The sequence below is a fragment of the Pleurodeles waltl genome, chromosome 11 (genome assembly GCF_031143425.1).
Source record: "Pleurodeles waltl isolate 20211129_DDA chromosome 11, aPleWal1.hap1.20221129, whole genome shotgun sequence".
Classification (NCBI taxonomy): domain Eukaryota; kingdom Metazoa; phylum Chordata; class Amphibia; order Caudata; family Salamandridae; genus Pleurodeles; species Pleurodeles waltl.
In genome coordinates this window covers 440097420-440124495 of record NC_090450.1, presented here as the reverse complement: position 1 = coordinate 440124495, position 27076 = coordinate 440097420, and the positions used below count along the sequence as shown (strand labels likewise).

The window sequence follows — 27076 nt, the reverse complement described above, 5'->3', positions numbered from 1 at the left end:
AGTGAGATTCAAGCATTTACCATACAAGAACCATTTATTCAAATACACAAGCATAAAGTAGTTCTACGGACAAATCCTAAATTTTTACCAAAAGTCATATCACCGTTCCACTTAAATCAAACAGTAGAATTACCAGTGTTCTTCCCACAGCCAGATTCTGTAGCTGAAAGAGCACTACATACATTAGACATCAAAAGAGCGTTAATGTACTACATTGACAGAACAAAACTAATTCGAAAAACAAAACAATTATTTATTGCTTTCCAAAAACCTCATACAGGAAATCCAATTTCTAAACAAGGCATTGCTAGATGGATAGTTAAGTGCATTCAAACCGGTTATCTTAAAGCAAAAAGAGAACTGCCTATTACACCAAAGGCACACTCAACTAGAAAGAAAGGTGCTACCATGGCCTTTCTGGGAAATATTCCAATGACCGAAATATGTAAGGCAGCTACATGGTCTACGCCTCATACATTTACCAAACACTACTGTGTAGATGTGCTAACGGCACAACAAGCCACAGTAGGCCAAGCAGTACTACGAACATTGTTTCAAAAAACTTCAACTCCTACAGGCTGAACCACCGCTTTTGGGGAGATAACTGCTTACTAGTCTATGCACAGCATGTGTATCTGCAGCTACACATGCCATCGAACGGAAAATGTCACTTACCCAGTGTACATCTGTTCGTGGCATTAGTCGCTGCAGATTCACATGCGCCCTGCCGCCTCCCCGGGAGCCTGTAGCCGTTTAGAAGTTGATCTTGAACATTTATACATTTGTAAATATATTACTTTAAACTACATTATGTACATACGTATTCACTCCATTGCATGGGCACTATTACTAGCGTACACAACTCCTACCTCACCCTCTGCGGGGAAAACAATCTAAGATGGAGTCGACGCCCATGCGCAATGGAGCCGAAATGGGAGGAGTCCCTCGATCTCGTGATTCGAAAAGACTTCTTCGAAGAAAAACAACTTGTAACACTCCGAGCCCAACACCAGATGGCGGGATGTGCACAGCATGTGAATCTGCAGCGACTAATGCCACGAACAGATGTACACTGGATAAGTGACATTTTCCATATATATATATATAAAATATTGTTTTTATGGATTTGAGGTTGTCTGGAATGATGATTGTATTCGAAATTAGTTTTTCTAAAAAGAGCTGGTTAAATTTCCTGATTTGTACCCCTTTGGGCCTGATAGAGGAAAAGATAGTTGTGGCAGAAACCAGTGGCATCAGGGTTGGGCTGCTTTACAACAAAAGATAAATACTGATAATAACTTACTCTTTGTGTCTCATGAGTTTGAAGAAGTGCCAAATTTAACTATTCGGAAATAGAGAGAGAGAGAAGCGCTAGCTGTTAATTGGTCAGTTGAATAACGTAGTTCACCACTGAATCTAAGCATTAACGGCTGAAATAAATATTTTGTATAAAAAAATAATAATAATTGAATATATTTCGACACACGTTTGCAAATGGGTGGTTGAGCGTCAAGAGTACACTTTAAATATTGAATATATTTCGAGCTCAACTAATTGCACTGCTAATAGTCTTACTAGACTTGTTGTCGGTACAATTGTTTCTTCTCTAGATAATGGAGGTTTGATTATAATATAGGGGTAGAAAATAGTGTTTGGTTTCCTAAGGGGCCACATATAAGAATGAATAGACAAGAGAGATTAAATATGACCGAATTTTCCAACAGTGTTTAGAATTTACAGAAAAGCGCGGACCATACAAACGGATGTTATTATAACCTCTGTCTTTTTTAAGTTAAGGAAGAACAGGCTGGAAAGGAGAACTTACTGTGTCTTGGAACATTGGGTATTAACCTTTTGACTTCTTTATCATTACTGGAGACGCCGGACCCTCCACTGAGTCCTTACTGGAAGTCGCATACCCTGACTTAAACATTGTTGATGGTTTGAACTGTGAAACAAAGCACAAAAAATATAGAAACAAGCATTCCATCAAACATACATGAATAACACATTTTATTTCATTTGCAAACAAGTATAAATAAAAGAAAATACAAATTTTAATTTTAATGGGAAGGTTGGAGCTTTTCTAAATTCAACTGAAGCCACACATCGCCCATTCTGTATTCCTGCACTGCTACCACGAATCAATCCGAGGATGCTAACTTAATTTTTAGCCGCCAGTTTCAAATTCATTGATTTTTACAGTATTTTTTAAAATTGTCAGTTGTACATTTAGGCAGTTTATTTACATACACTTTATTAATCTTAAAATATTATTTAATTTTCTAAGCAGTCATGGACTCCCTGAGGAGGCTTTGCGGACTCCCAGGGGTCCCTAGACCACATGTTGGGAGACCCTGATTGATTTTGCCCACAGAAGATATTGGATGCTGTGAAGAAAAAACACCTTCTTGAAGATGTGTGGTGACCTGGCCTTGATTTTGGAGGCTGAGAGGTCCATCAAGTTAAGTGTGTAAAGCTATCACACGGGCTCCGAGAGGACATTCCGGTGGACATAGTAGGCTGTTTAAAAGCAATCCATGTTAGTTTGTGACCATGCACGTTTTCAAGATGGTCAGAAGTCTCTTGTGGAGGGGCGTCACATCTGCATCCATCAGAAGGTTTTTGGATGGTCTGTTCTGGGGCAAAAAAAATCCAAAGATTATCCTGTCTGATAATGGAGTTCAATTGTGTCCTTAGGAGGTTGAGAGATTCTTAAATTGTGGCATCAACCACAAAGTATGCTCACTCCACGATGCTGAGATCAATGTAGTGGAGGAATGTCTCGATCCTACCGTTAAAGAGAACATCCAGCTGGCAAGTGAGAGCAGTTTGGATTGGAAGGGTGTTTTTTTGGAGCGATTGGTCACTTACAGACTGTCTGACCACTCCATCGCTGGTAAGGCACCATTTTACATTTTCAGTTGGAGAAAGCCTCACTTTAGGCTGGTGCCCAGCTGGAAGGGTTGGAAGAACATGATGTATCTAGAGCAACCGATTAAATGCAAGAAAAGCTAGTTTTGATGAGCAGAAAAGAGTAGGTAGAATCCGTGTGAATGATGGTTATTGGGCTATGGGCTGTGCACCTGTTGGTGCCAAGCTATGGTCCCAATACATGGAAGCCCGAGTGATGATAAATAAATTCAAGCATGAGGTAAAGACAATTAATGATTGTATATGGTCATGTAAACTGAACATTATGTATTGAAATAAGGGCTACTTCTACATACTTTTTGTCTTGGGGTCTTCAAATTCCTCAGATTGCTTACTTCTGAGTGTCCCTTCAGAAACTTCATATCAAGACCTTGTTCTACATGAAATGCAGCATCACCCTCAGGTCTTGGGTTTTTCAGTGCGGCTGGGGTTCAGGATTGCATGTCCCTATGAAACACCTTTACTGTTTATGGGTCAGTATCTCCCTGTCTCTGTATGTTAGTTGAGTAGTCTCCGCCTTGGTCTTCTGTCTTGATCCATGTGTGTTTCTTCCTCTTTGATAGTAACTTGCTCCCAGTCTTATTGTTACCCTCTATCTGTTGAAGTCCTGTGCCAGAGGTTCATTCCTCTTTGAAATTTAAATGTATTGCATGTCCTGATCTAGGTATAATCCCTGCATAGGTGTCAGTCTGTCCTTCATCATAGTGTTTGTTATTTCTGGAACTATTCTGGACAAGATTACTGGGAGAGAACACCCGGCTCCTTCACTATCGTTGATACACGTGCCTGTAAAGCCCAGGATTTGAAGGAGAAAGACCAGTGGGACGCCTTGTTGCAGATGCTCTTATTTCTTGAAGAGCTCAGGACTTGTTGAAGGTCAGGGACATCAAAGTGTGAGGAAGAAACAGCCTTCCACTATCCAAAGGGCAGGCCATAGCACACTTTCCCCTGGACATTCCATGGTCCTCTTTTTCCTAGGTCGACGGTGCTCTAGGCTTGGCCCTGACTTGCTGGTGTGCCTGCAGCAGTGAGACCAGAGTTGTGTAAGTCTTCACGTCATTGTGGACTGCGTTTGATGCGTGCTAAGGGCACATTACAGGATATGTGATAAATATCCCTTTCACCCATAATTTTCAGGGAAACAGAAGACTGCAGAAAAGTACCCATCTGAAGTGGTAGGATGTTAGTGAATACATAAAGGTTTAGGATGATAGTGAACACAGATAGATTTAGAAGTCCCTGTGTGACTTTGAGATTCTCTCTGTCCATCCCTTATTTGACGATTAGGCCAGCCCTGTGTCGCTTTGACAAAGTGTAAGTTAAAGGTGGTCCTTGCTTAAGATGGGAAGTTCAGTTGTAATGTCTAAGCTGAACTGTATGGAAGTTCCAATTAAAGTGCAGCCTCACCCAGAATCTCCTTATTCCCTGGACCCTTTGTGGGAGAGGCAGCCGGCTGCCCAGCTCTTAATCTGTACTTTATCTCCAAAACGGTGGTTTTTACTTTAACACCCCTCAGTCCTTACACTTGGAAAGTGTTGAGTTCTTAGTGTTGTGCATTGCATATGTGTTTTGGGATCAGGAAATTAAATGTATAGTGAATGGTGTCCTTTGATGGCACAATGTGTGCTTCTGCAAAAATGCGTCGGACTTGGAAAGATAACTAAATGATGAGTTTGATGTCATTATCCGCTCCAGAGTAGCCTTTATAAATCTCAATTTCCAGAATCAAAAGGAATGCAGACACTTCTCTTCTTAGGCCACTCCTTAGTATACAGTCCCTTTGGCTGTGGCTGTTCACTATTTTAATGATATAGACCTTACCATTCTGAAATCGCACATAGTCCCATGGTTGTCAATTCCTGCCACAAATCTAGACAATCAGCCAGTCAGTTCTGAGATACGAGGGTCTTTGTTGTGCTTGCTAATTTATATTGCAGCATCAAGTCCACTTACAGTGACTGAGAAATCAGTTAGTTATCCGACTGTTCTCCCATTCTGTCTGTCATATGATCTGGGATTCCCATCTACAGGATTCCTGGTAGCCCTCTTAATGTGAATCCAAACCTTTTGTCAACAGACCTTTTGTTCCCTACACATTACCATTTGCGCTTCTGTGGGACCCTCTGTGTAGATGAATGGCTTTTGGATTGTAGGTTTTTGTGAAGTTTTGGTTTGAAACTCCGCCACTGAGACTCAAACTCACTGAGCTGTCCAGGCATGCACCCAGGGCAACAATGAGTATATAGGACATATATGTAGCTAACAAAATGCAATGTTGCTTCCTGTCTGGCCTCTCTGCTACATTGTCTGGCTGAGGTTAAACAAAAAAAAAAGAACACTGTGCTTAAACCTGAGAATTAACTAAGGACTCGGAGTACATCCAAACGTTTTCCTATAGATTAACAATGTCCCACATGTAAAATCATTATAACTAGTGTCCCAGTAACTACTAAGCGCTATTAAACAAAAGAAAAAGCCTCAGACACTCCCACAAGCTTTTTGGCTTCAGAGCATCTCCAATATTTTACCCGAACTGTGTTCGATGAACTGTCAATGATTAACGTTGAGGCTTTCCACGGAACGCAGTGTAATACTGAGGCTTGTTTCCTAGTCCTAGGATTTCTTTTAACAAGTTCCTGCATTGTAGAAATTGTACCCTGATTCAGTTTATTTTGGCTGATTGGACTCGTATACCTGTAACAGTGATTTGTCCATGGGAAGCTGATCAGTTGACAAGTTGGGGCATGACATGGAGTTGCTAGTAATCCTACAGCAAGACTTCTGGTGATGGAAGTGCAGAGAAAGATAGTGGTAGCAGTACACCACTCAGTAGGACTTTTATATTTTTAGAGCAGCATATCTCGATGTAGGTTTCACAGGTAGACTGGCAGGCCCAGGCTAGAAGCAGCTCTCTAAAAGGGTGACGTTTGGCGCAGCGTGACATCTTGGCTATCAGACTCCGTGGCGCTCTCCGTGCGTACGTAGTAGTATATCCCGTTGCAGGACTCTTAAGCGTAATGCATGTGCAAAGCATAATCTCATCTGTATCAGCTTGAGAACAATGTATATAATGACGTCTGCACTTTTAAAGGGACTGATGAATTTACTTTGGTATTCTTCATATGCCACCTGTGTTACTGTATCTATGTGATGAATGTATATACTGCGGGAGTCTCGAAATTCATGTGATTCCATTTTTAGCATTACCGTAAAAATTCGATAACCTTAAACATACGCCCCCGCTCCCCAGCTCACATTTTATGCTATATTTTATTGTGAAATGCATCCACCAGTTTGGGATGGGAGGACGCACCTTCTGGTTGGAAAAAAAACAAAAAAAAACACGTAATTGCTGTTAACAGGAGTTATTCCCGTTCTGTCCATGTGTATTGTTTCGGGGCTCCTGCAATAGGATTTTTACTCAAGCGACACCTAATTACCCTAAGTAGTGTAATTTCATGAAATTATGCAAATTACGCCCAGGCCTAAATTATCGTACCTCACAAGAATGGCAAAGATACAGCAGAAATCTCACTGGGATTAGATATGAAATACGGGATGCATGAATTCAATCTTATGTAGCTTGTTAAACACTTGCCTAAACTTGGATCCCCAAAAACCTAGCAGTCTACTTCTACTTCTTCTTCTAAGGCGTAAAAGTGCCCCGTCGTTGATAGCTGCCTTCTGCAATTGGGGAGTAAATGACGCAGTTAATGCGGCAGCAGGCCTGTCGGTTTAAATTCACCATACACCTAAATTGCTTTAAACGCTTGAAGCAAGTCTATATAGGATGGAAAGCAGAACTTGCGGTTAACGCTCGTGAATTATGAGCAAAGGAACTGTAGGAGTTTTGCTGCAAGCAATACCTGGCTCTGGGTATCTGTGATCCATCTCTCTTAAACGGCTTCTAAATGCACAGAGCCAGCGAGTTACCTGAGGGGGTGATTCTGGCTGTGGCTCAGCAGAAAAGGATGCTTTAAAGTGTTCTTTTTAATGAAAGCATCATTTATAGAAGACAGTTTCGGCCGTAAAGATTTTGTTTAATAATCTCAATCCTTTCTGCACCTTCCAAACAATTAACAGAGTTATCTTGTGGTCTGAACTCCCCTGTGCATGAAGGTGCAGGCCTGAGCGGCAAATCACCCTCTGTCACAAGCTACAGAACGCACTCTTGCCCAGCTTTATCCTCTGCCTCAGGAAGGTGTTGTTTTCCCGGAGTCATTTGCGTAAGAACTTTATCATAATCGTGAGGCTGCGTTTTGTAAACAACATCCTTGTTGCTGATTTTGGAACCGCTAGCCACGGCATCGAATTCTGGTTTCCCTGCATGAATAAAGCTGTTATTTTTGGGTACATTGCTTTATTTCGCGCTCGTTCACTTTCCCTTACCTGCCAGGTGTCATTGTTAACCACAGTACCACAAAATAACTTGACGATTCTTTGACTGTGTTTGGTTAATAGGCTTATGTTGAGTGGTATAGTTGGTTGTTTTAAGATTGATTACCTAAGGCATTCAACCATTTGGTCAAGCCGGATTTAAACATTTTATACTACACTTTCACTAGACCACCGTAGTAGAGGTATGGAATGCATCTCCGGAAAGACGGTGTTACTGTTTCTTAAGGTGTAATCCTAACGGTGTTCTTTTATGATGTGCTCCAAACGCGTTCCACCTCTCACTTCTGCGCCCGCTCCTTCTCGAGATTCAGAGAACTGCCCCTGCAAGCTGTGCACCTTGCTCTCGTCCTTCCCGCAGCATTGAGCTGTTCCATCTGAGCATGTCCTGTCACAATGGAGCATGGGATCATTTCCACAACATACTGAGCCTGTCTCCATTGGGGACGTGGTTGTCAGTTGTTTGTGGCATTCGGGAGCTTAGTCTGGAGTTGCCCATTGGCCTCCCGACCAAGAGTGTAATCCTCCTAGTATTTCTGTACCCAGGCCAACATTGACCGTATGAACAGGCAATGGAGGACTGGCAGGGGCCACGCTGGGACCGTTTTTACAGTGCTGATCACGCAGGACGTAATAGATGCCATTCCATCTGGGTTGACCTATTCCTTCCTCTCTACCCCATTAGAGCTCCTGAGTGTAACTGCTGAAGGCAGATTTAAATGTACATTGATTCCTAAATGCATTCCTTTACTCGGGAGCTGTAAATGAAATGGAGGCAATTCCCAGTGTTCCATGGCCTCCTCAAACTGATTTTCAATGAAAAGATCAGAATATCTTGACCTAGAAACAAATTGCACCTCCTTCAGTGTAATACAAAATACCTGTATATTCAGTGAGGTAAAACGGAATTGTACAGTCGGCATAACTTTGTGTAACCTGTAAAGCAAGAGAATACATACATTAGGATGTTGAGAGAGTAAAAGACTAACTTGGAAATTCACAGAATCTGCCAGCCTGGTGGTTGTAAGGAGATGTGGTGGTACAAGAGTTAACAAGATTAGGTGGGGGACTGGGATAAGTATGCTTGACCACAGTGTGCTACAAGGCTATACTAACTGAAGATGTGGACTTTGGAAAAATGCATCCAACACAAGCTAAAACAATCTACAGCTTTTATTCGAATATGAGTTTAATCTCCAAACCTCTAAGATGGAAAACCCGTGGAAGACTTGCTGTTCTTAATGACCTTTGGCTAGTCAGGATAACAAATTAGTAGTTAAGGTACATCCTGTGAGCAGATAGATCCACTGACATGCAATAGATCTTTGTTTTTATCAGTGTTTTTTTTAATTTTTTTTATAAAGTTAAAGGTAAAAGTAGAAAATTTCATAACTCATCGCGAGTATTTTAAATGTATGTTGAATGTGAATGGCCTGGTAAAACTTACCAGGTGAAAATAATCTATTAATTTTAACAAGGTCCAGTGGTGTTTTAGCTTACTCACAACTCCGCAAGGAACATGGCAGAATGTTTCAGTCCATGCAATTCAAGTAACCTTATGTGGAATAAAATGATAATTGTTGTAGGGCTTCCAACTAGTACAATAGAATTTATAACTCTTTTTTTATGAGTTATTGCTATTGCCAAGTAGTAGGCTGCAAACGTTAAGTTGTCTGCACCAAGGGTATCCCAGCTAATTCTGCCTCTTTAAATTTCAACATTGGCAAAGTGTAACTGTCTTCAAAGTGATAACTTGATGAGAAGCTGCAGAGCACCTGAAAGTGGTATCTTCACTGCGTAAGGAGAACTTTTCATAGTTTTTATACTGTAGGATCGTGTCACCTAATTTTTTGTTTCATTACTTCCTTAGGGAGAGCGAGAAGACCAAACTACTTATTGCAGCTCAGAAGCAGAAGGTAGTGGAGAAAGAAGCAGAGACTGAAAGAAAAAAGGCTCTTATTGGTGTGTATCTTATGATTGAACATGCATGTGTGTGCATTTGTGTCTGTTTTGTTGTGTATGTATTGTTTTGTGATTTTTGTTGTTTGTCTCGGTCGGCCAATCTTAAACACATGAGGAAGCTGAGCACTAGACTAGGCGATGACATAATTGTGATAACAGTCAATAAACATGGTAATGTTACTTTGGGAGTAACCCACTGAAAACCGATTTTCACACTGAAGTAGACTTTGAGATCACTAACTCTCCAATAACTCCCTTTAGTTCATAAAGGGTATTGCATTCACTGCACTGTTGCCCAGGAGTAATGAGATAAAACTGTAAATGAATATGAATTAATTGTTACAGGGGAGCCTCAATAGCATGACATAAAGACTAATGGTTGTAGGATTACGTAGTTTATTGTAAAGAGGTAGTTTGTTTAAAGAGTGCAGGAATCTCCTTCGAGGTGGTCAGGGCTTTATCTAAAAATCCAAAGTGTTCTATTTGTGGGAGTGTGGTCGAACAGCTTGGGGTAATCTAACAGGAGTGTTAAACAATTTTTTTCATATACATTTGTTCAATAAATGATATACACACTCAAAAAGGAGATTCACACCAATTTAGAAAAATAGCACATATTTTGAATGTACTTTTAACACCAAAAACATAGTTTCTGGGAAATTAGTCTTTAAGTTGGCAGTTTTGAAGTATACAGCAAGTACACTTGCCTTGACTTTAATGCGGTAATGTTATCCTATGGAAACAAAAGCACATACTTCATAAGGGTACTGGGCAAAGATTTGCAGGACTGTTCTTCTGGAGTTAAAATAAGTATGGGGCAGGGTCCAAGGCAGCACCAACAAGTCACCTCGGTCGGCTCTGGGGCATCCGGGTGTAGGGGTGCTCTTCAGCATCGGGTGCTCTAATGTTATCCTATGGGAAAATAAACATATACTGCATTCAGACACTTAACGACATACAGAACCAGTCTTTGGGAGTTAAGGTGACTATGGGGCAAGGTCCGAGACCGCATCAAGAGTTAACTTCGGGGGTGTTAGAAATGGGGTCTCTAGTTGGCAGTGGTTTGCACCCTGTCCCAGTAGGGACCCTTACTCTAGTCAGCGTGAGGGAGCCACGCAGCTAAGATAGCCCCTGCTCATACCCTTGGTAGCTTGGCACAAGCAGTCAGGCTTATCTCAGAGGCAGTGAGTAAAGTACTCACACACTCACTCACACAGTGAAAACACTGCAAACAGACTTCACACCAGTTTAGAAAAATAGCCAATATTTATCTAAGTAAAACAAGACCAAAACAACAAAAATCCAACATACACAAGTAAAGTTACAAATTTGTAAAGTTTAAGGGCCTGATTACAACTTTGGAGGAGGTGTTAATCCGTCCCAAAAGTGATGGTAAAGTGACGGATATACCACCAGCCGTATTACGAGTTCCATAGGATATAATGCACTCGTAATACGGCTGGTGGTATATCCGTCACTTTACAGTCACTTTTGGGACGGATTAACACCTCCTCCAAAGTTGTAATCAGGCCCTAAATCTATCTCAGTAAAGTGCTTAGAAATACAATAGTTCCCAAAGGGGCTATCACAATGTCGTTGCCAACAGTCCGATGCCACTTGCGATGGAGTGTGCAACAGTCATGGTGTCGCACGGACCCCAGGCACAGCACCTTCGAAAACGATGAGGAAACAAAGACGTTGCACGGCATCAGGGAGGTGAGGCATCGCTGGAGCTGATGTGCTGTCTGTTCCTTAATGCTACAGGGGAGGTGAGGCATCGGTTCCTTACTTCGAGACAGGGGACTTGAGGTGTCTGCTGCTTACATTTGCAGGGGAGGTGATGCGGCTTTGGTGGCATGGTGATGGTTCCTTGTAATCCGGCAGGGTCGATGAATCCAGCCGGTCAAGAAAGACGTGAGGCGTTCACTTCGCAGTGCCACGATCACACCACGGTGCCACAGGTGCTGCGTCTGAGTCGGTTGTCCCAGACATTGGGGGCATGGCACTCAGGACTCACACCGTGGGTGGGGGGGGGGAACGACTTCGGAGGCACTGCTCCAGCATCGGACCTGCAGCATCATTTGTTGCTCTCAGCAGGGTCTGCGGCTCTGGTGCAGGCAGTGGCGTGGAGTCGGACAGTAGCACAGGTTACGACGTTGTCCTGGAGTCAATGCACTGGGTTTCTTCTTGGTTACACCAGAACTCACTCCCAAGGGCCCAGGAACTGGATTTGCCACCACATGGTGAGTTAAGACTCCCAGCAAGAGAGCCCAGGCTCTGGCAGATGAAGCCTTTGATGCCAATCATGGATAAACCAATCAAATTTAGACAGAGCACTTGCACTTTAGCACCGGTCATCAGTGGTAAAGTGCCCAGAGTCCTAAAGCCAGCAAAAACTAAATTCAGCACAGGTGCAAAAAACAGGAGGTCAGAAGCCAAAAAGGACAGTGGAAACCACACCAAGAGCTAACTGGTCTTACGGGGAGGAGCTCAAGGTTTGAGGATCTTGGGCACTCAGGCACACCATCAGTCCACAACAACTCAGGCTGGGGGGCTTGTGTGTAGTGGGTCTTTGTCTGGGGGGGGGGGGTTCTTGGTCACCTGTGAAAATAGGCTGCAAGCAAGGATTGGGGTACCAGTCCGGCCAAACCCAAAGGGGGAGGGGGGCCTCAGCTCACAAGGGTCTTGGGACCTCATTAGCACAATTGATCCACCCACTTCAACTTGAGCTGGGGGGCTTTGGTGCGGTGGTGCTTCCAGTTGCCAGTTTTTTTGTGGTTTTGGTGTCCTGCACAAAGAGGCCGCAGGCAGGGACTAGAGTTCCAATCTGGCTAAACCCAAAGGGGGGCTTAACTCTGGAAGGGGTTTCTGGATCTCGTCGGCATTCTCCGTTCTCTCCTTCTCGAGCTGTGGGGCTCAGGTGCAGTGTTGCTTTGTCGAAAGGTGTCACACTGGCAGAGACGCACATGTCAGTCTTTGGTGCCTGCACACGTGCACGGAAGCAGCTCCTCTGCTTCAAGGGAGATGCTGGTTACTTCTTGAGGTTCTGGCACCCCTCTCAGGCTTTAGGATGCTGATCAGCAGCTGGACGAGTTGTCTTTAGCACAGTTGTTGACAGCAAGCATGCCGGCAGGGTTGGCGCTAAGTCAGTTGCTGCTGCTCAGTTCTTGCTTGGTGCAACTCTTCGGTGTCCTACTTCTTTGACCCAACAAATATGAATTCCTGGTGTCAGGGGTCGACCTAAATACTAAATGTAGGAGTGTTAAGGGAAGTGAAGGGTAGTAGCCAATAGGCTACTTATACTTGGGGTCACTAAACCCCCAATATGTCCACTTCTACGGGAAGTAGGCATAACCCTTTCCCAGAATGACTAATCCTGCCATCACCAAGACAGCAGAACCTTCCTAGAGTAAGGCACATCAGGCAGCTCACCTTAAGGGTGTGACTGGCGTGGTAGTGCATCACACCTACTTGTATATCTAATGTTCGATGGCATCTGTCGCTGTAGATACACATGTTCTGCATAGCTCGCCATCTGGTGTTGGGTCGGAGTGTTACAAGTTGTTTTTCTTCGAAGAAGTCTTTCGAGTCACGGGACCGAGTGACTCCTCCTTTTGTCTCCATTGCGCATGGGCGTCGACTCCATCTTGATTGTTTTCTTTCCGCCATCGGGTTCGGACGTGTTCCTGTCGCTCCGAGTTTCGGAACGGAAAGTTAGTAGATTTCGGAAGATTTTCGTCGGTATTGTTGCGTTCGGGATCGGCGTAGTTAGATTCAACACTGCATCGAGGATCGACACGCTCCGGTGCCCTTCGGGGTAGTTTTCGAGCCCCCGTCGGGGCCTGGTCGGCCCGACCGTGTGTCCAACACCGCCGATGGAACGGACCCCGTTCCGTTTTTGTCCCAAATGCCACAACAAATACCCGTATACAGACCAACATTTGGTCTGTAACCTGTGCCTGTCACCTGAGCACAGTGAGGAGACCTGCGAAGCCTGTCGCGCGTTCCGGTCCCGAAAGACACTCCGTGACCGTCGAGCCAGGAGACTTCAGATGGCGTCCACGCCGACAGCGCACCGAGAGTTCGAGGAACAAGAGGAAGAAGAAACCTTTTCGATCCACGAATCGGACTCCGAGGAATTCGACGATCAAAGAACCGTGAGTAAGACGTCGAAAACAACACATAAGAAAAGTGACAAGGCCCAGGGGACGCCACTGCCACCAGGCCATGGCTCCACCCATAAGTTCGGTGACCGACCATCGGCACCGAAAAAGGCCAAAACAGTGCCGAAATCGTCCGACTCCGGTCGAGACACCGGCACGCAGCCTTCTCGGGATCGAGAAAGTGCTGGAGAGAAGCAACGACACCGAGATAGCGGTGTAGAAACGGCTCGACGCCGAGACAGCGGCACCGACGAAGATCGACGCCGAGAGGTTTCGACTCCAAAAAGGAAAAAAGCCACCTCGGAGCCGAAAAAAGATACAGGCAGGGTTTCGGTGCCGAAACAACCCGTAACCGACCCAGGTCCAGGCTCTTATACAGAGGAGCAATCACTGTCCTCTCAGATGCGAAAGCATAGGTTTGAGGAAGAGCTGCAATCCACCGAAGTGGACCACACGCAAAAACGTATTTTCATACAGCAGGGAACAGGAAGAATAAGCACCCTTCCCCCTATTAGGAGAAAAAGGAGACTGGAGTTTCAAACAGACCAGGCGCCACAAACAAAAATGGTGAGAAAGGTGACTCCGCCACCCTCTCCTCCGCCTGTAATTAACGTCTCACCAGCGCAAACTCCGTCACATTCACCGGCTCACACCACCAAGGTGACCAGGATCAAGACGCTTGGGACTTATATGACGCCCCAGTGTCGGACAACAGTCCGGAGGCATATCTAACAAAGCCCTCACCACCTGAAGACAGCACAGCATATTCTCAAGTGGTGGCTAGAGCAGCACAATTCCACAACGTAAACCTACACTCAGAACAAGTCGAGGATGATTTTTTATTCAACACCCTCTCCTCCACCCACAGCTCCTACCAAAGCCTGCCTATGCTGCCAGGTATGCTTCGGCACGCAAAGGAAATCTTCAAGGAGCCGGTCAAAAGTAGGGCAATCACGCCAAGGGTGGACAAGAAATATAAAGCACCTCCTACAGACCCTGTTTTAATCACCACACAGCTGCCACCAGATTCCGTCGTAGTGGGAGCAGCTCGGAAGAGAGCCAACTCCCACACATCTGGGGACGCACCCCCCCCAGATAAAGAGAGCCGCAAGTTCGATGCAGCTGGGAAAAGAGTTGCAGTAAAAGCTGCAAACCAGTGGCGCATCGCTAACTCTCAAGCACTACTTGCGCGCTATGACAGAGCCCATTGGGATGAGATGCAACACCTCATCGAGCATCTACCCAAGGAACTTCAAAAAAGGGCAAAGCAGGTGGTTGAGGAAGGACAGAACATTTCAAATAACCAGATACGATCTTCTATGGACGCAGCAGACACAGCTGCAAGAACAATTAATACATCTGTGACCATTAGAAGGCACGCATGGCTAAGAACGTCTGGGTTCAAACCAGAGATACAGCAGGCAGTGCTCAATATGCCATTCAACGAAAAACAACTGTTCGGACCAGAAGTGGACACGGCAATCGAAAAACTTAAAAAAGACACTGACACTGCTAAAGCCATGGGCGCACTCTACTCCCCGCAGAGCAGAGGAACCTACAGCACCTTCCGCAAGACACCCTTTCGAGGGGGGTTTCAGGGTCAGGCCACACAAGCCAGCACCTCGCAGGCAACACCGTCCAGCTACCAGGGACAGTACAGGGGAGGCTTTCGGGGCCAATACAGAGGAGGGCAATTCCCTAGGAATAGAGGAAAATTTCAGAGCCCCAAAACCCCTACAACCAAGCAGTGACTCAGATGTCACTCACCCCCTCCACACAACACCAGTGGGGGGAAGAATAGGTCATTATTACAAAGCATGGGAGGAAATAACTACAGACACTTGGGTCTTAGCAATTATCCAACATGGTTATTGCATAGAATTCCTACAATTCCCTCCAAACATACCACAAAAAGCACAGAAATTGTCAAAACAACATTCCGACCTTCTGGAAATAGAAGTTCAAGCACTATTGCAAAAGAATGCAATCGAATTAGTACCAATCACACAAACAAACACAGGAGTCTATTCACTGTACTTCTTAATACCAAAAAAGGACAAAACACTGAGACCAATCTTAGACCTCAGAATACTAAACACCTACATCAAATCAGACCACTTTCACATGGTCACGCTACAAGAGGTGTTACCATTGCTAAAACTACAGGACTACATGACAACCTTAGACCTCAAAGACGCGTATTTCCCTATACCAATACATCCATCTCAGAGAAAATACCTACGGTTCGTATTCAAAGGAATACATTACCAATTCAAAGTATTGCCTTTTGGTTTAACAACCGCACCAAGAGTCTTTACAAAATGTCTAGCAGTAGTGGCTGCACACATCAGAAGGCAGCAAATATGACACGTGACGGAGAGCAAGATGGCGGCCGCGTAACGCAGCCACGAAGCGTCTGCTCTGACCAAGGAAACCTCCCAGTGTTGCGGCAGTTCTACCCCGGGTCGGAGCTTCCTTCGGCAGTCGCGCTTAGAGGAAAACAATGTAGCGGCATTTTAGCAACATTGTGCCGACTCGCGTTGCTTCACCTGCTCCCTCTTTTCTTGGGGATGACTGTCCCAGGACTCTCAGGAGGGGCGGCACAGGGGAAATATTGCGGGTGACATTGCTTTTTGAAGGACTGCTTCTCATGTGAGGATTGTTCAAGGCTACTTGGCTCTTGGTTTCTACGGGGCCTTTTTTTTCCCCCTGGGAGAAGTAAAACTACGTGGATTTGCTGACGGAGGCCAAAAGGATTGCAAAGTGTTTTCCCGGGATGTGGTCTGGACTGCTCCTGCTCCTACCTAAAGACAACTACAGGTCTGTGCTCACGGGTCCCAATTGGGGGCAATTTTCGACGTGGACTCAAAAAACGGTCAGAGTTTCTTTATTGTATTACAAGTATTTGACACTGGGCGTATATTATAATAACGCATTTTGCATTAAAAAGCAAAAAAAAAAGGTAAAAATGCCACCTAAGGGAGTGAAAAATGTGACTCTGTCTGGACGAGGCAAGCCGGTAAGAGTAAGCCTGTCGGCACGGCAGGGGGAGGGTACGGATATAAAACAAGGCTTAGGTGAGAAGGTTGTCTCCAAAAACAAGAGTGCTTCACTGGACAGGTATTTTGAGAAAGGGAAGGACATACTGGTGGGGGGCGTAGATACCCCCCCCCCGCCGCTGTGGAGGAGGCTGATCCTCTAGTAAACGAAGAGATGACGGCTATAGATGTGCCCCCCCCGCATGAAGGTGGGCAGAGTGATGCTGAAGATGTGGCAACTTTACAAAAACAAGCTACCGGGAGTCAGATGGAGCAGAGGGAGGGCACACAAGGCGCTAGGTCATTATTACAGGTGGAGCGGAGGCCAGTGGAATTACGCGATAATGAGACAATACAAGGAGACAAGTTTTTCTCACTATCAGATCATTCAAGTTGGTCAAGCAACGAGCAGTTGGATTTGGAGGCGGATAAAACTTCTTCTGAATTCGAATCTGAGGTGTCCTCTTTGGCACTGGGAAAGGAATTACAGAAGAGTGGCAGGAGTGCCACTGTCAGGAAAAAACAGAGGAAGAGAAGTGAGCAAGTAGGACCTAATAAGCACTCCACTAACCCATTGGACACTAAGGGTCTTCAGGGGCTTCAGTGGGAGTATTCCAAGGATGATCTAACTCTATTTGATAATGGTGAAAAACAGCCTAATCCTGTGTCACTGGAAACCATATATCAAAGCATTATGGAACATCGAGAGGAATCTAAATTAGAGAGCCGTAGGATTCAAATGGCTTGCCGCAAGATGCAAATCCAAATTCGTCGAGTAGCTAAGACATGTTCAGAGTTTACTACACGGATGGAAGAAGCAGAGACCCGGATCTCGCGTCTGGAGGATGAGGCTGGAGCTCGCCAGTCATCTCGAGAAATGATGGAGAAACAACTTGAGGACACTCAGTGGAAATTGACAGATTTAGAGGACAGAATGAGGAGGAATAATCTGCGCGTCCTGGGTGTACCAGAAGGACTTGAAGGATCAGATATACATAGCTTTATGATCGCACTTCTTAAGGAAGCTTTTCCGGACTTACACCAGTGGGACTGGGACAAAGAGGTTCAAAGAGCCCATCGATTTCCTTTTAGTAAAATAGGACCAAACTCAGAAGGAGGAAGTGGTAGACCTAGAGCAATATTAATCTCTTTGCTTAATTATCAGGCAAGGCAGGCTATATTCGACCGAGCTCGACCCAATGCTAGAAGTAAGGCTAAGGGATGTGAGTTTTTTGTGAGACCAGACTATTGCCATATTACTGTTGAAAAAAGGTGGAGGCTCCGGCAGTTAATTCAGCCACTTCAAAGTAAGGGGGCACAGGTTTTTTTATTAAATCCGGCTAAACTGAAAGTAGTAATGGATAATAGGACTTACTTCTTCACGACAGAGGAGAAAGCAAGGGCTTTTTTGGGTGGACTTAACGGTCCGGTTCCCTAAGATAGATTTTCTGGATTGGGACATAGGGGTGGGGGTAAAGTAGAGAGGGTTAGGAGTTAAGCCCTGAGAAGTCGAGCCGGGGGTAAGATATTGTTTTGGCTGAAACAGGGTTAGATAGAGAGAGATAAAGACAAAGAAAGGGAGAAAAGGTAAAAGAAAAAAAGAAAAAGAAAATCATGCACTGGGTAGGGACGGTCGGAGCGGAAGCTTTACCATCATTAGGGACAGTGAGATCCCATACTCTCCATAAATTGGGTGTAAGGGTAGGGGTAAGGGGTGTAGGGGGGTGGGGGGGGGGGTGGTTGGTAGCAGGGTTGGGGTATAAGGGGTGGGAGGATGGGAGAGGGGGGAGAGGGGTGGTGGGGAGTGGGGGGGCACTAATATAGGTAGAAATGTTCAGAACAATTTAATGAAGACATATCAAAAGAAGAGGATGTATAGGATTCAATATCAACAAGTTGGTTTCTTTAAGGGAGAAAGTATTGACGTGAGTTTGGTACATCAAACTGAGTGATATGGCAAATAGATTAAGGATTTGTACACTGAATATTTGCGGTCTAAATAGCCCCCAGAAAAGGAAAAGAGTGGCAGCTGGTCTTAAACTAATTAAATCAGATTTATATTGCTTGCAGGAAACACACATTGCATGGAGTAAGCGAGAGCTCATACGAGAGCTTGGGTTGACGCCTCTTGTTTGTACCAGACAGGAGGTTTCGACACGTGGGGTGACGATACTTGCCAGAAATAACAATGTACAAGTTTGTAGATCTCGAGCAAGTAACGATGGGCGGTGGGCTCTCTTAGAATTATCTGTGAATACATTTAAATTTACCCTCTGCACTATATATGGATCAGTTTTGGACGAGGCTGAGCCTCTGGATACGTTGAATATGGAACTAGTTGGATGGCCCTTACCAATAATTATTTGTGGCGACTTAAATATTCATTTAGAGGTAGGTAGCAGGAGCATGGACACCCAGAGTTTATATCAGGGACGAAAGCCTAAAGTATGGAAAGCTCTAAGGAGGTTAGTAAGGGAACATGGGTTGAGAGATGTCTGGGAAAATATTAAAACTGTAGATCCAGGGTATACCTATTACTCGTTCCCACATGCTAAATTGGTAAGGTTGGATTATTTTTTCGTATCACAAAACTTAATCCATGGGGCTGAAATAGAATGCAAACCCAGATTCTTATCAGATCATAATCCATTAATATTGTCCATAACAATTAAGGGACCATCTAATTCGCGTCGTGTATGGACATTTGATAGGAAATTGTTGGTTGACCCAGGATATATATCCCATATGAAAGAGTGGATTCACCACTTTTTTGATATCAATAGGAATACGGCAGATCCGGGGATGGTATGGGATTCATTTAAAGCTGCAGTGAGAGGTGAAACTCTTAGTTATAGTTTGGGAATACAGAAAATTAGGGGGAAGGAAATTGTAGAACTTCAAAAAAGATTAATAACAAAAGAGAGGGAATTAGCTAGTAAAATTACTAGTAGAGAAGACATTACTCTCACTCAGACCCAAATGGTGATTCTTAAGGCTAAAATAAATGCTTACTTGAATAAAACAGTGGCAGCCGTCTATCAAAGTCACCGATTGGAGTGTTATGAATATGGTGAATCCACAGGAAAAGTCTTAGCTAGACGGGTCAGACAAAAGGCAGTTAAACAGAATGTTTTGAATATAATTGATGGTAATGGGCGGAAACATACAGAGTTAGAAGGAATTCTAGAGGTTTTTAAGGGTTACTATCAGGAGCTGTATAGTGAAGATATAGTGTATTCTGAACAGCTACAAAAAAAGGTTAGTGAATTTCTGGGGGGATTAAAGAGTACAAGGCTCTCTTCTGAGGAACAAATTACATTAGATGTACCAATTCGTATTGATGAGATAATTGAGGCAGTAAGCTCCCTGGCAACAGGGAAAGCTGCTGGACCGGATGCAATACCACTTGAATTTTACAAGACCTTCCTGATAGACATTAAAAAGGATATGCATAGCATTTTTTGTATAGCGCAGGCAGGTCAGGCACCCTTATCGTGGGAATGTGCAAGTATTATAGTGCTAAAAAAAAGGATAAATCAACAGAGTTCCCCAGTTCATACAGACCCATATCTTTGTTAAACGTAGATGGAAAGATTTATGCAAAGATTTTGGCCAGTAGATTGGCAAATGTGATAGTCAGGCTGGTTAGAAAACAACAACATGGGTTTATTCCGGGTAGAGATACAATAGATCATATAAGAAGAATAATAGCCATGTTTGATCTTGCAGAACTATATCAAACAAATTTAGGATTATTACTTTTGGATGCCGAGAAGGCATTTGATCGTGTATCGTGGAAGTTTCTATGGGAAGTCATGCGCTGGAAAGGTATAGGGAGTGGATATATTACAGCTATAAAAACTTTATATGTAGCCCCAAAAGCTAGAATTTGCATTGCTGGTTTGGAATCAGATACTATCTTAATCTCTAGGGGGACTAGACAAGGGTGTCCATGTTCCCCCTTGCTCTTTGCTCTATATATTGATTCTTTCTTGCTGAGATTAGAAGAATGCAAAAATATTCAACCTCTATTATATCATGGTGAAACATATAAGGTGTTTGCATATGCTGATGATGTAGCTATAGTGACAAGCAACACGGAGGAAGCTATTAGGGCAATAGAAATAGAGGCAAGAGAGTTCGGAAAATACTCCGGATATAAGCTGAACTCAGATAAAACACAAATAGTATGTTCTGGGCACGTTTCACTAGTAGATAGACGATTGGTATCTGAAGCAGTGTATTTGGGGGTGAAGATTACATCAGTGGTTAATCGGTTGGTGGAAATTAATTTTATCCCATTATTAAATAGAATAAAGAGGGATTTAGACCGAATGCATAATTTGCACTTATCGCTAGAGGGTCGCTGCAATGTATTGAAAATGATGGTTCTGCCAAAAATCCTATATTTATTTCGGGCTATTCCCCTTGAGGTTGATAAAAAATGGCTTAAAAGATTGGAAAAGATAGGGAATAATTTTTTATGGGGGTATGCTAAAACGAGAAGGGCAATGAAGTATATGACACTTCCCAAAGATCGAGGCGGGTGGTCAGTCCCTAATTTTACACTGTATTACTACGCCTGTTGCCTTCAACATATGGATGAACTTATAAGGGGAAGTTTTAAGGGTAATGAAGAAGTAAAACCAACCCCTATTTATACTATGATGGCGGGTGGGGAGGCAAGTGGTTGGTTATCAAAATTTGAGGAACCAAGTTACTTTAAAAAAGTAAGATTTAAGCCTTTTTTGTCCGCCTTCAAGGTTTGGGCTCAGATAAAACGGAGTATGGGACTGGGAAAGATTACGGCTTATACACCAGTGAAATTTTCAGCTATCCCAAATCATATCTTTAGGGATCCCATACTAGATTTTTGGCGTTCTAGGGGAATAAATAAAGTCGGAGACTTGTATTGTAAATCCGGTTATAAATCATTTACGGATCTGCAGTCTCAATTTGGCTTACCTAAGACCCATTTTTTTAAATTTTTGCAAATACGAAATTTTTTACAGTCTCAGAAGTGCGTTACAGTACAGTTGTCGGAGATCCCGGTAGTTGAGGCTGTTAAAAATGGGGCAAAGATTGGCAAGTTATATAAGTTACTAACAGAGCTACAAGTAGATGATATGGCACAACAGAATGAGAGATGGATTGCACGATTTGGGGTGGCTGGAGAGTGGGTGGACCAATCCTTAGCCATGGCTGAGACAACATTTCTATCAGCTAATTTGAAAACCCAGCATTACAAAACACTGATGGACTTATATTATACTCCAGCAAAACTGAAAAAGTGGGGGATATCCTCTGGAAGCTGCAATCGATGTGGGGAAGTTGAAGCAGAGATAATGCATATGTTCTTTGTATGCCCAATGTTGCAGGGAATATTAAATGAGATAGAGGTATTCCTTAAGAAGATCACGCATTGCAATATTCAGGTTACTGTTATGCTGGTAGTATTGGGAGTCGTGGACTCACCTGAAAGTACGGAACCTGCACTGTATAAAATAAGGCGATTTCTATTTTTGTCCATGGCAATATACCGCTTATGTATTGCTACAGATTGGCTCAAAAAAGAACCCCCCACATTTGAGAATTGGCGCTCTAGATTACTTACCATCTATAATACTGAATTAAGTCTTTATAAGTTAAAGGGTCATAAGAAGAGACATAGAGGAGAACGAATGTGGGCACCACTGACTAGATGGTTGGAATATCAAGACACAGTTTAAAACAAAAAAAAAAAAAAAAAAAATGCTAATTGTTTCGATATGTGATATATATAACTGAGGTTTTTTTAAAGGTCTTCTTTCTCCCGTTGTTTTGTTTACTTTACTTTCTTCGCACGGATATATTATGTCTTCTTCTTTTTTTTTCTCATGTAACCCCCTCCCTCCGACATATTAAAATAAAATAAAATGTAAAAAAAAAAAAAAAAAAAAAAAAAAAGAAGGCAGCAAATACATGTATTCCCGTATCTAGACGATTGGCTAATCAAAACCAATTCACTAACAAAGTGCTTACAACACACAAATCAAATCATACAAACCCTCTACAAACTAGGTTTCACCGTCAACTTTGCAAAATCCAACATTTTGCCGTGCAAAGTACAACAATACCTGGGAGCCATAATAGACACAACAAAAGGAGTAGCCACTCCAAGTCCACAAAGAATTCAAAATTTCAACAAGATCATACAACGCATGTATCCAACACAAACAATACAAGCAAAGATGATATTACAACTCCTAGGCATGATGTCTTCATGCATAGCCATTGTCCCGAACGCAAGACTACACATGAGGCCCTTACAACGGTGCCTAGCATCACAATGGTCACAAGCACAGGGTCACCTTCTAGATCTGGTGTTGATAGACCGCCAAACTTACCTCTCGCTTCTATGGTGGAACAGTATAAATTTAAACAAAGGGCGGCCATTCCAGGACCCAGTGCCACAATACATAATAACAACAGATGCTTCCATGACGGGGTGGGGAGCACACCTCGATCAACACAGCATACAAGGACAATGGAACGTACATCAAACAAAACTGCATATAAATCACCTAGAAATGCTAGCAGTTTTTCACGCATTGCGGGCTTTCCAACCAATTATAACTCACAAATACATTCTTGTCAAAACAGACAACATGACAACTATGTATTATCTAAACAAACAGGGGGGGGACACACTCAACGCAGTTGAGTCTTCTAGCACAGAAAATATGGCGATGGGCAATTCACAACCACATTCGCCTAATAGCGCAGTTTATTCCAGGGATCCAGAATCAACTTGCAGACAATCTCTCTCGAGATCACCAACAAGTCCACGAATGGGAAATTCACCCCCAAGTTCTAAACACTTACTTCAGACTCTGGGGAACACCTCAAATAGACTTGTTTGCAACAAGAGAGAACGCAAAATGCCAAAACTTCGCATCCAGATACCCACACAGGCAGTCCCAAGGCAATGCCCTATGGATGAACTGGTCAGGGATATTTGCCTACGCTTTTCCTCCTCTCCCTCTCCTTCCTTATCTGGTAAACAAATTGAGTCAAAACAAACTCAAACTAATTTTAATAGCACCAACTTGGGCAAGGCAACCCTGGTACACAACACTGCTAGACCTATCAGTAGTACCCCACATCAAATTGCCAAACAGGCCGGATCTGTTAACACAACACAACCGACAGATCAGACATCCAGATCCAGCATCGCTGAATCTAGCAATCTGGCTCCTGAAATCCTAGAATTCGGACACTTACAACTTACCCAAGAATGTATGGAAGTCATAAAGCAAGCCAGAAGGCCGTCCACTAGGCACTGCTATGCAAGTAAATGGAAGAGGTTTGTCTGTTACTGCCATCATAATCAGATCCAACCTATACACGCAACTCCAAAGGATGTAGTGGGTTACTTGCTTCACTTACAGAAATCTAGCCTAGCCTTCTCTTCCATTAAAATACACCTTGCGGCAATATCTGCATACCTGCAAACTACCTATTCAACTTCCCTATATAGGATACCAGTCATTAAAGCATTCATGGAAGGGCTTAAAAGAATTATACCACCAAGAACACCACCTGTTCCTTCATGGAACTTAAATGTTGTCTTAACAAGACTCATGGGTCCACCTTTTGAACCCATGCACTCTTGCGAAATACAGTTCCTCACCTGGAAGGTTGCATTTCTCATCGCCATTACATCTCTAAGAAGAGTAAGCGAAATTCAGGCGTTTACAATACAAGAACCTTTTATACAACTACAAAAAATAAAGTCGTCCTAAGGACTAATCCTAAATTTTTACCAAAGGTTATTTCACCGTTCCACCTAAATCAAACAGTGGAACTACCAGTGTTCTTCCCACAGCCAGATTCCGTAGCTGAGAGGGCACTACATACATTAGATGTCAAAAGAGCATTAATGTACTACATTGACAGAACGAAAAACATCAGAAAGACTAAACAACTATTTATTGCATTCCAAAAACCTCATGCAGGAAACCCAATATCAAAACAAGGTATAGCCAGATGGATAGTTAAATGCATCCAAATCTGCTACCTTAAAGCAAAACGACAACTGCCCATTACACCAAGGGCACACTCAACCAGAAAAAAAAGTGCTACCATGGCCTTTCTAGGAAACATCCCAATGCAAGAAATATGTAAGGCAGCCACATGGTCTACGCCACACACGTTCACCAAGCACTACTGTGTAGACGTGCTATCCGCACAGCAAGCCACAGTAGGTCAAGCCGTGTTAAGAACGTAATTTCAAACCACTTCCATTCCTACAGGCTGAACCACCGCTTTTGGGGAGATAACTGCTTACTAGTCTATGCAGAACATGTGTATCTACAGCGACAGATGCCATCGAACTGAAAATGTCACTTACCCAGTGTACATCTGTTCGTGGCATCAGTCGCTGGAGATTCACATGTGCCCACCCACCTCCCCGGGAGCCTGTAGCAATTCGGAAGTTAGCTTCAACTTTGTATATTTGTATATATATTATTTTAGCCTTAAATAGGTACATACTTAGTCACTCCATTGCATGGGCACTATTACTACAACACAACTCCTACCTCACCCTCTGCGGGGAAAACAATCGAAGATGGAGTCGACGCCCATGCGCAATGGAGACAAAAGGAGGAGTCACTCGGTCCCGTGACTCGAAAGACTTCTTCGAAGAAAAACAACTTGGAACACTCCGACCCAACACCAGATGGCGAGCTATGCAGAACATGTGAATCTCCAGCGACTGATGCCACGAACAGATGTACACTGGGTAAGTGACATTTTCATTCCCACCTGTCCTGGTACCAAATTCGCCTCTGGTCAGAGGGTGGCACCTCCCAGGTCTGGGGGCAGCCGGGGTCGGGTATCAAAGGCTAAAGAGAATTTGAAGTCCCAGGCCTTGGTATGCTAAATCACTAGCCATCCTGCTGGAGGTGGTGTGGACACCTTCCTCCGGAGCAGGCATTGTTTCTGGCCTCCGAGAGCGAGGGCTCTCACCTGCAGTGGTTCAGAAATCTGTCTGTGGTGGCAGGCTGGACAGTCAGCACACTAAAGGACAATAAGGTTTCAGGGGGTACCTCTAAGGTACCCTCTGAGTCCATGTATTAAGTCCATCACTGGAATCAGTGTGGGTTTATTAACACGTGTTGTTTCATACCAAACATCATAGGTTTCAGTGAAGCCTGTATGTAGCAGGGAATCTTGTTTTGACCAGTGCCCAGTACATACCTTAAGATGGCTTCCCTGTTCACTTGTATTGTCTAAGGATTGATTTACTTTACACAGAGAGACAAGAGTTCTACCCTCCACACTTCCTCCCAAAGTCGCAGCAGTGAACACAACAGGTGTGAAGGGGAAAAGAAAAAACTGTCAGCCACAACCACTTTGGTTATGATCCTACCGATGTCATTTAGTTTTTTTTTTTTTTTTTTGAAGACCATCAAGCTGGAACCTATGTTGGGGATTCCTCTTTATGGAACAGGTGGTCGCACACACATAATAGTGTCCTGCTTCATCATCTGCCACCTGTCCCCACCGTGGTAAGACAATGCCACCTGGGCGGACTTGACCTCATGGTTAAATACACCTTGAGGGAGTTCTTAGATAAATGCATTTTGGATAATACAGGGATCCAGTTGTATTTAAAATGACCTAACAGACAACCAGTGTTGGCTACACCTTTAATAGTGATGTCTGTTGGTAAGGATAAAACAAAAATAGACGGTATGTGTGAGTATAATAACTCACTCCGTCTAAAAAATAATTGAGGCCAACATGTTTTTGCCCTCACACTGAGCCACAACTGGTCAGAGGCATTCTTCAGGGCCAGAGATTACTATCTGTGCATCAATAAGGTGGATCCAATTCTATCCTACTACTGAGAAACTATATGCTTTACACCCATACTACTCAAGGCCTACCTGAGTGTTAATGAAAGGTTGAAGTTGCCTGTACATGACGAGAAACAGTCCTCAATCGTGGAGATGTTCGTACTCTTACCCTACACTTTAAGGGTGCAAGCCCCTGGTCTGGGGTGGGGACGATGCCCCTTGTAGTCACACACTGCGGAGACAAAAGTAAATAAAATACTTTGGAGGTGATCCTGGGTGTTTTTCACCCCCAATACATCTCCTGTACAAGCCAGGAGTAAATCATCAGCACAATGCATGATGGTATAAATAGAGATACTCACATACTATTCATTCCACCTATATTAGTGATGCATGGGAATCAGGTTATTGGCTACATAAGGTATTTTGCAATGCATAAATCTGTTGGTTTGCAAGGGGGTATATCTTGTACTTACAGTCTTTTTCGCACTGTCTGCCCAAGTAATGTACCAATGGGGGGGGGTTTCAAAGTTCCTATCGCCCCGTGTGACCTTTGCAGGGGTAATATAAGCTACACCCGACTGCTGCTGGTTAATGGCTGTGTGCCGGTGTGTACAGGTTCCGTGCTGTGGACAAACATTCCGAAATTCGGTCCCCCGTTCCCCCCACACACTTAATTCATCATAGGGTGCATCATTGTTGTGCACCTATTTCAGTCTCCTCCCAACTCTGCTGTGGG

The 27076-nt window shown here is 43.7% G+C and overlaps 1 protein-coding gene across 2 annotated transcripts in view; it reads left to right on the top strand.

Annotated features, from left to right (window-relative positions):
- ERLIN2 (ER lipid raft associated 2) overlaps window positions 1-27076 on the top strand; it is a 307636-nt gene that overhangs the window by 147331 nt on the left and 133229 nt on the right. For both annotated transcript variants that reach the window (XM_069213801.1, XM_069213802.1), the window contains exon 9: window positions 9200-9291. In XM_069213801.1, the coding sequence (XP_069069902.1) occupies window positions 9200-9291 (92 nt within the window). The remainder of the gene's footprint in view (window positions 1-9199; window positions 9292-27076) is intronic.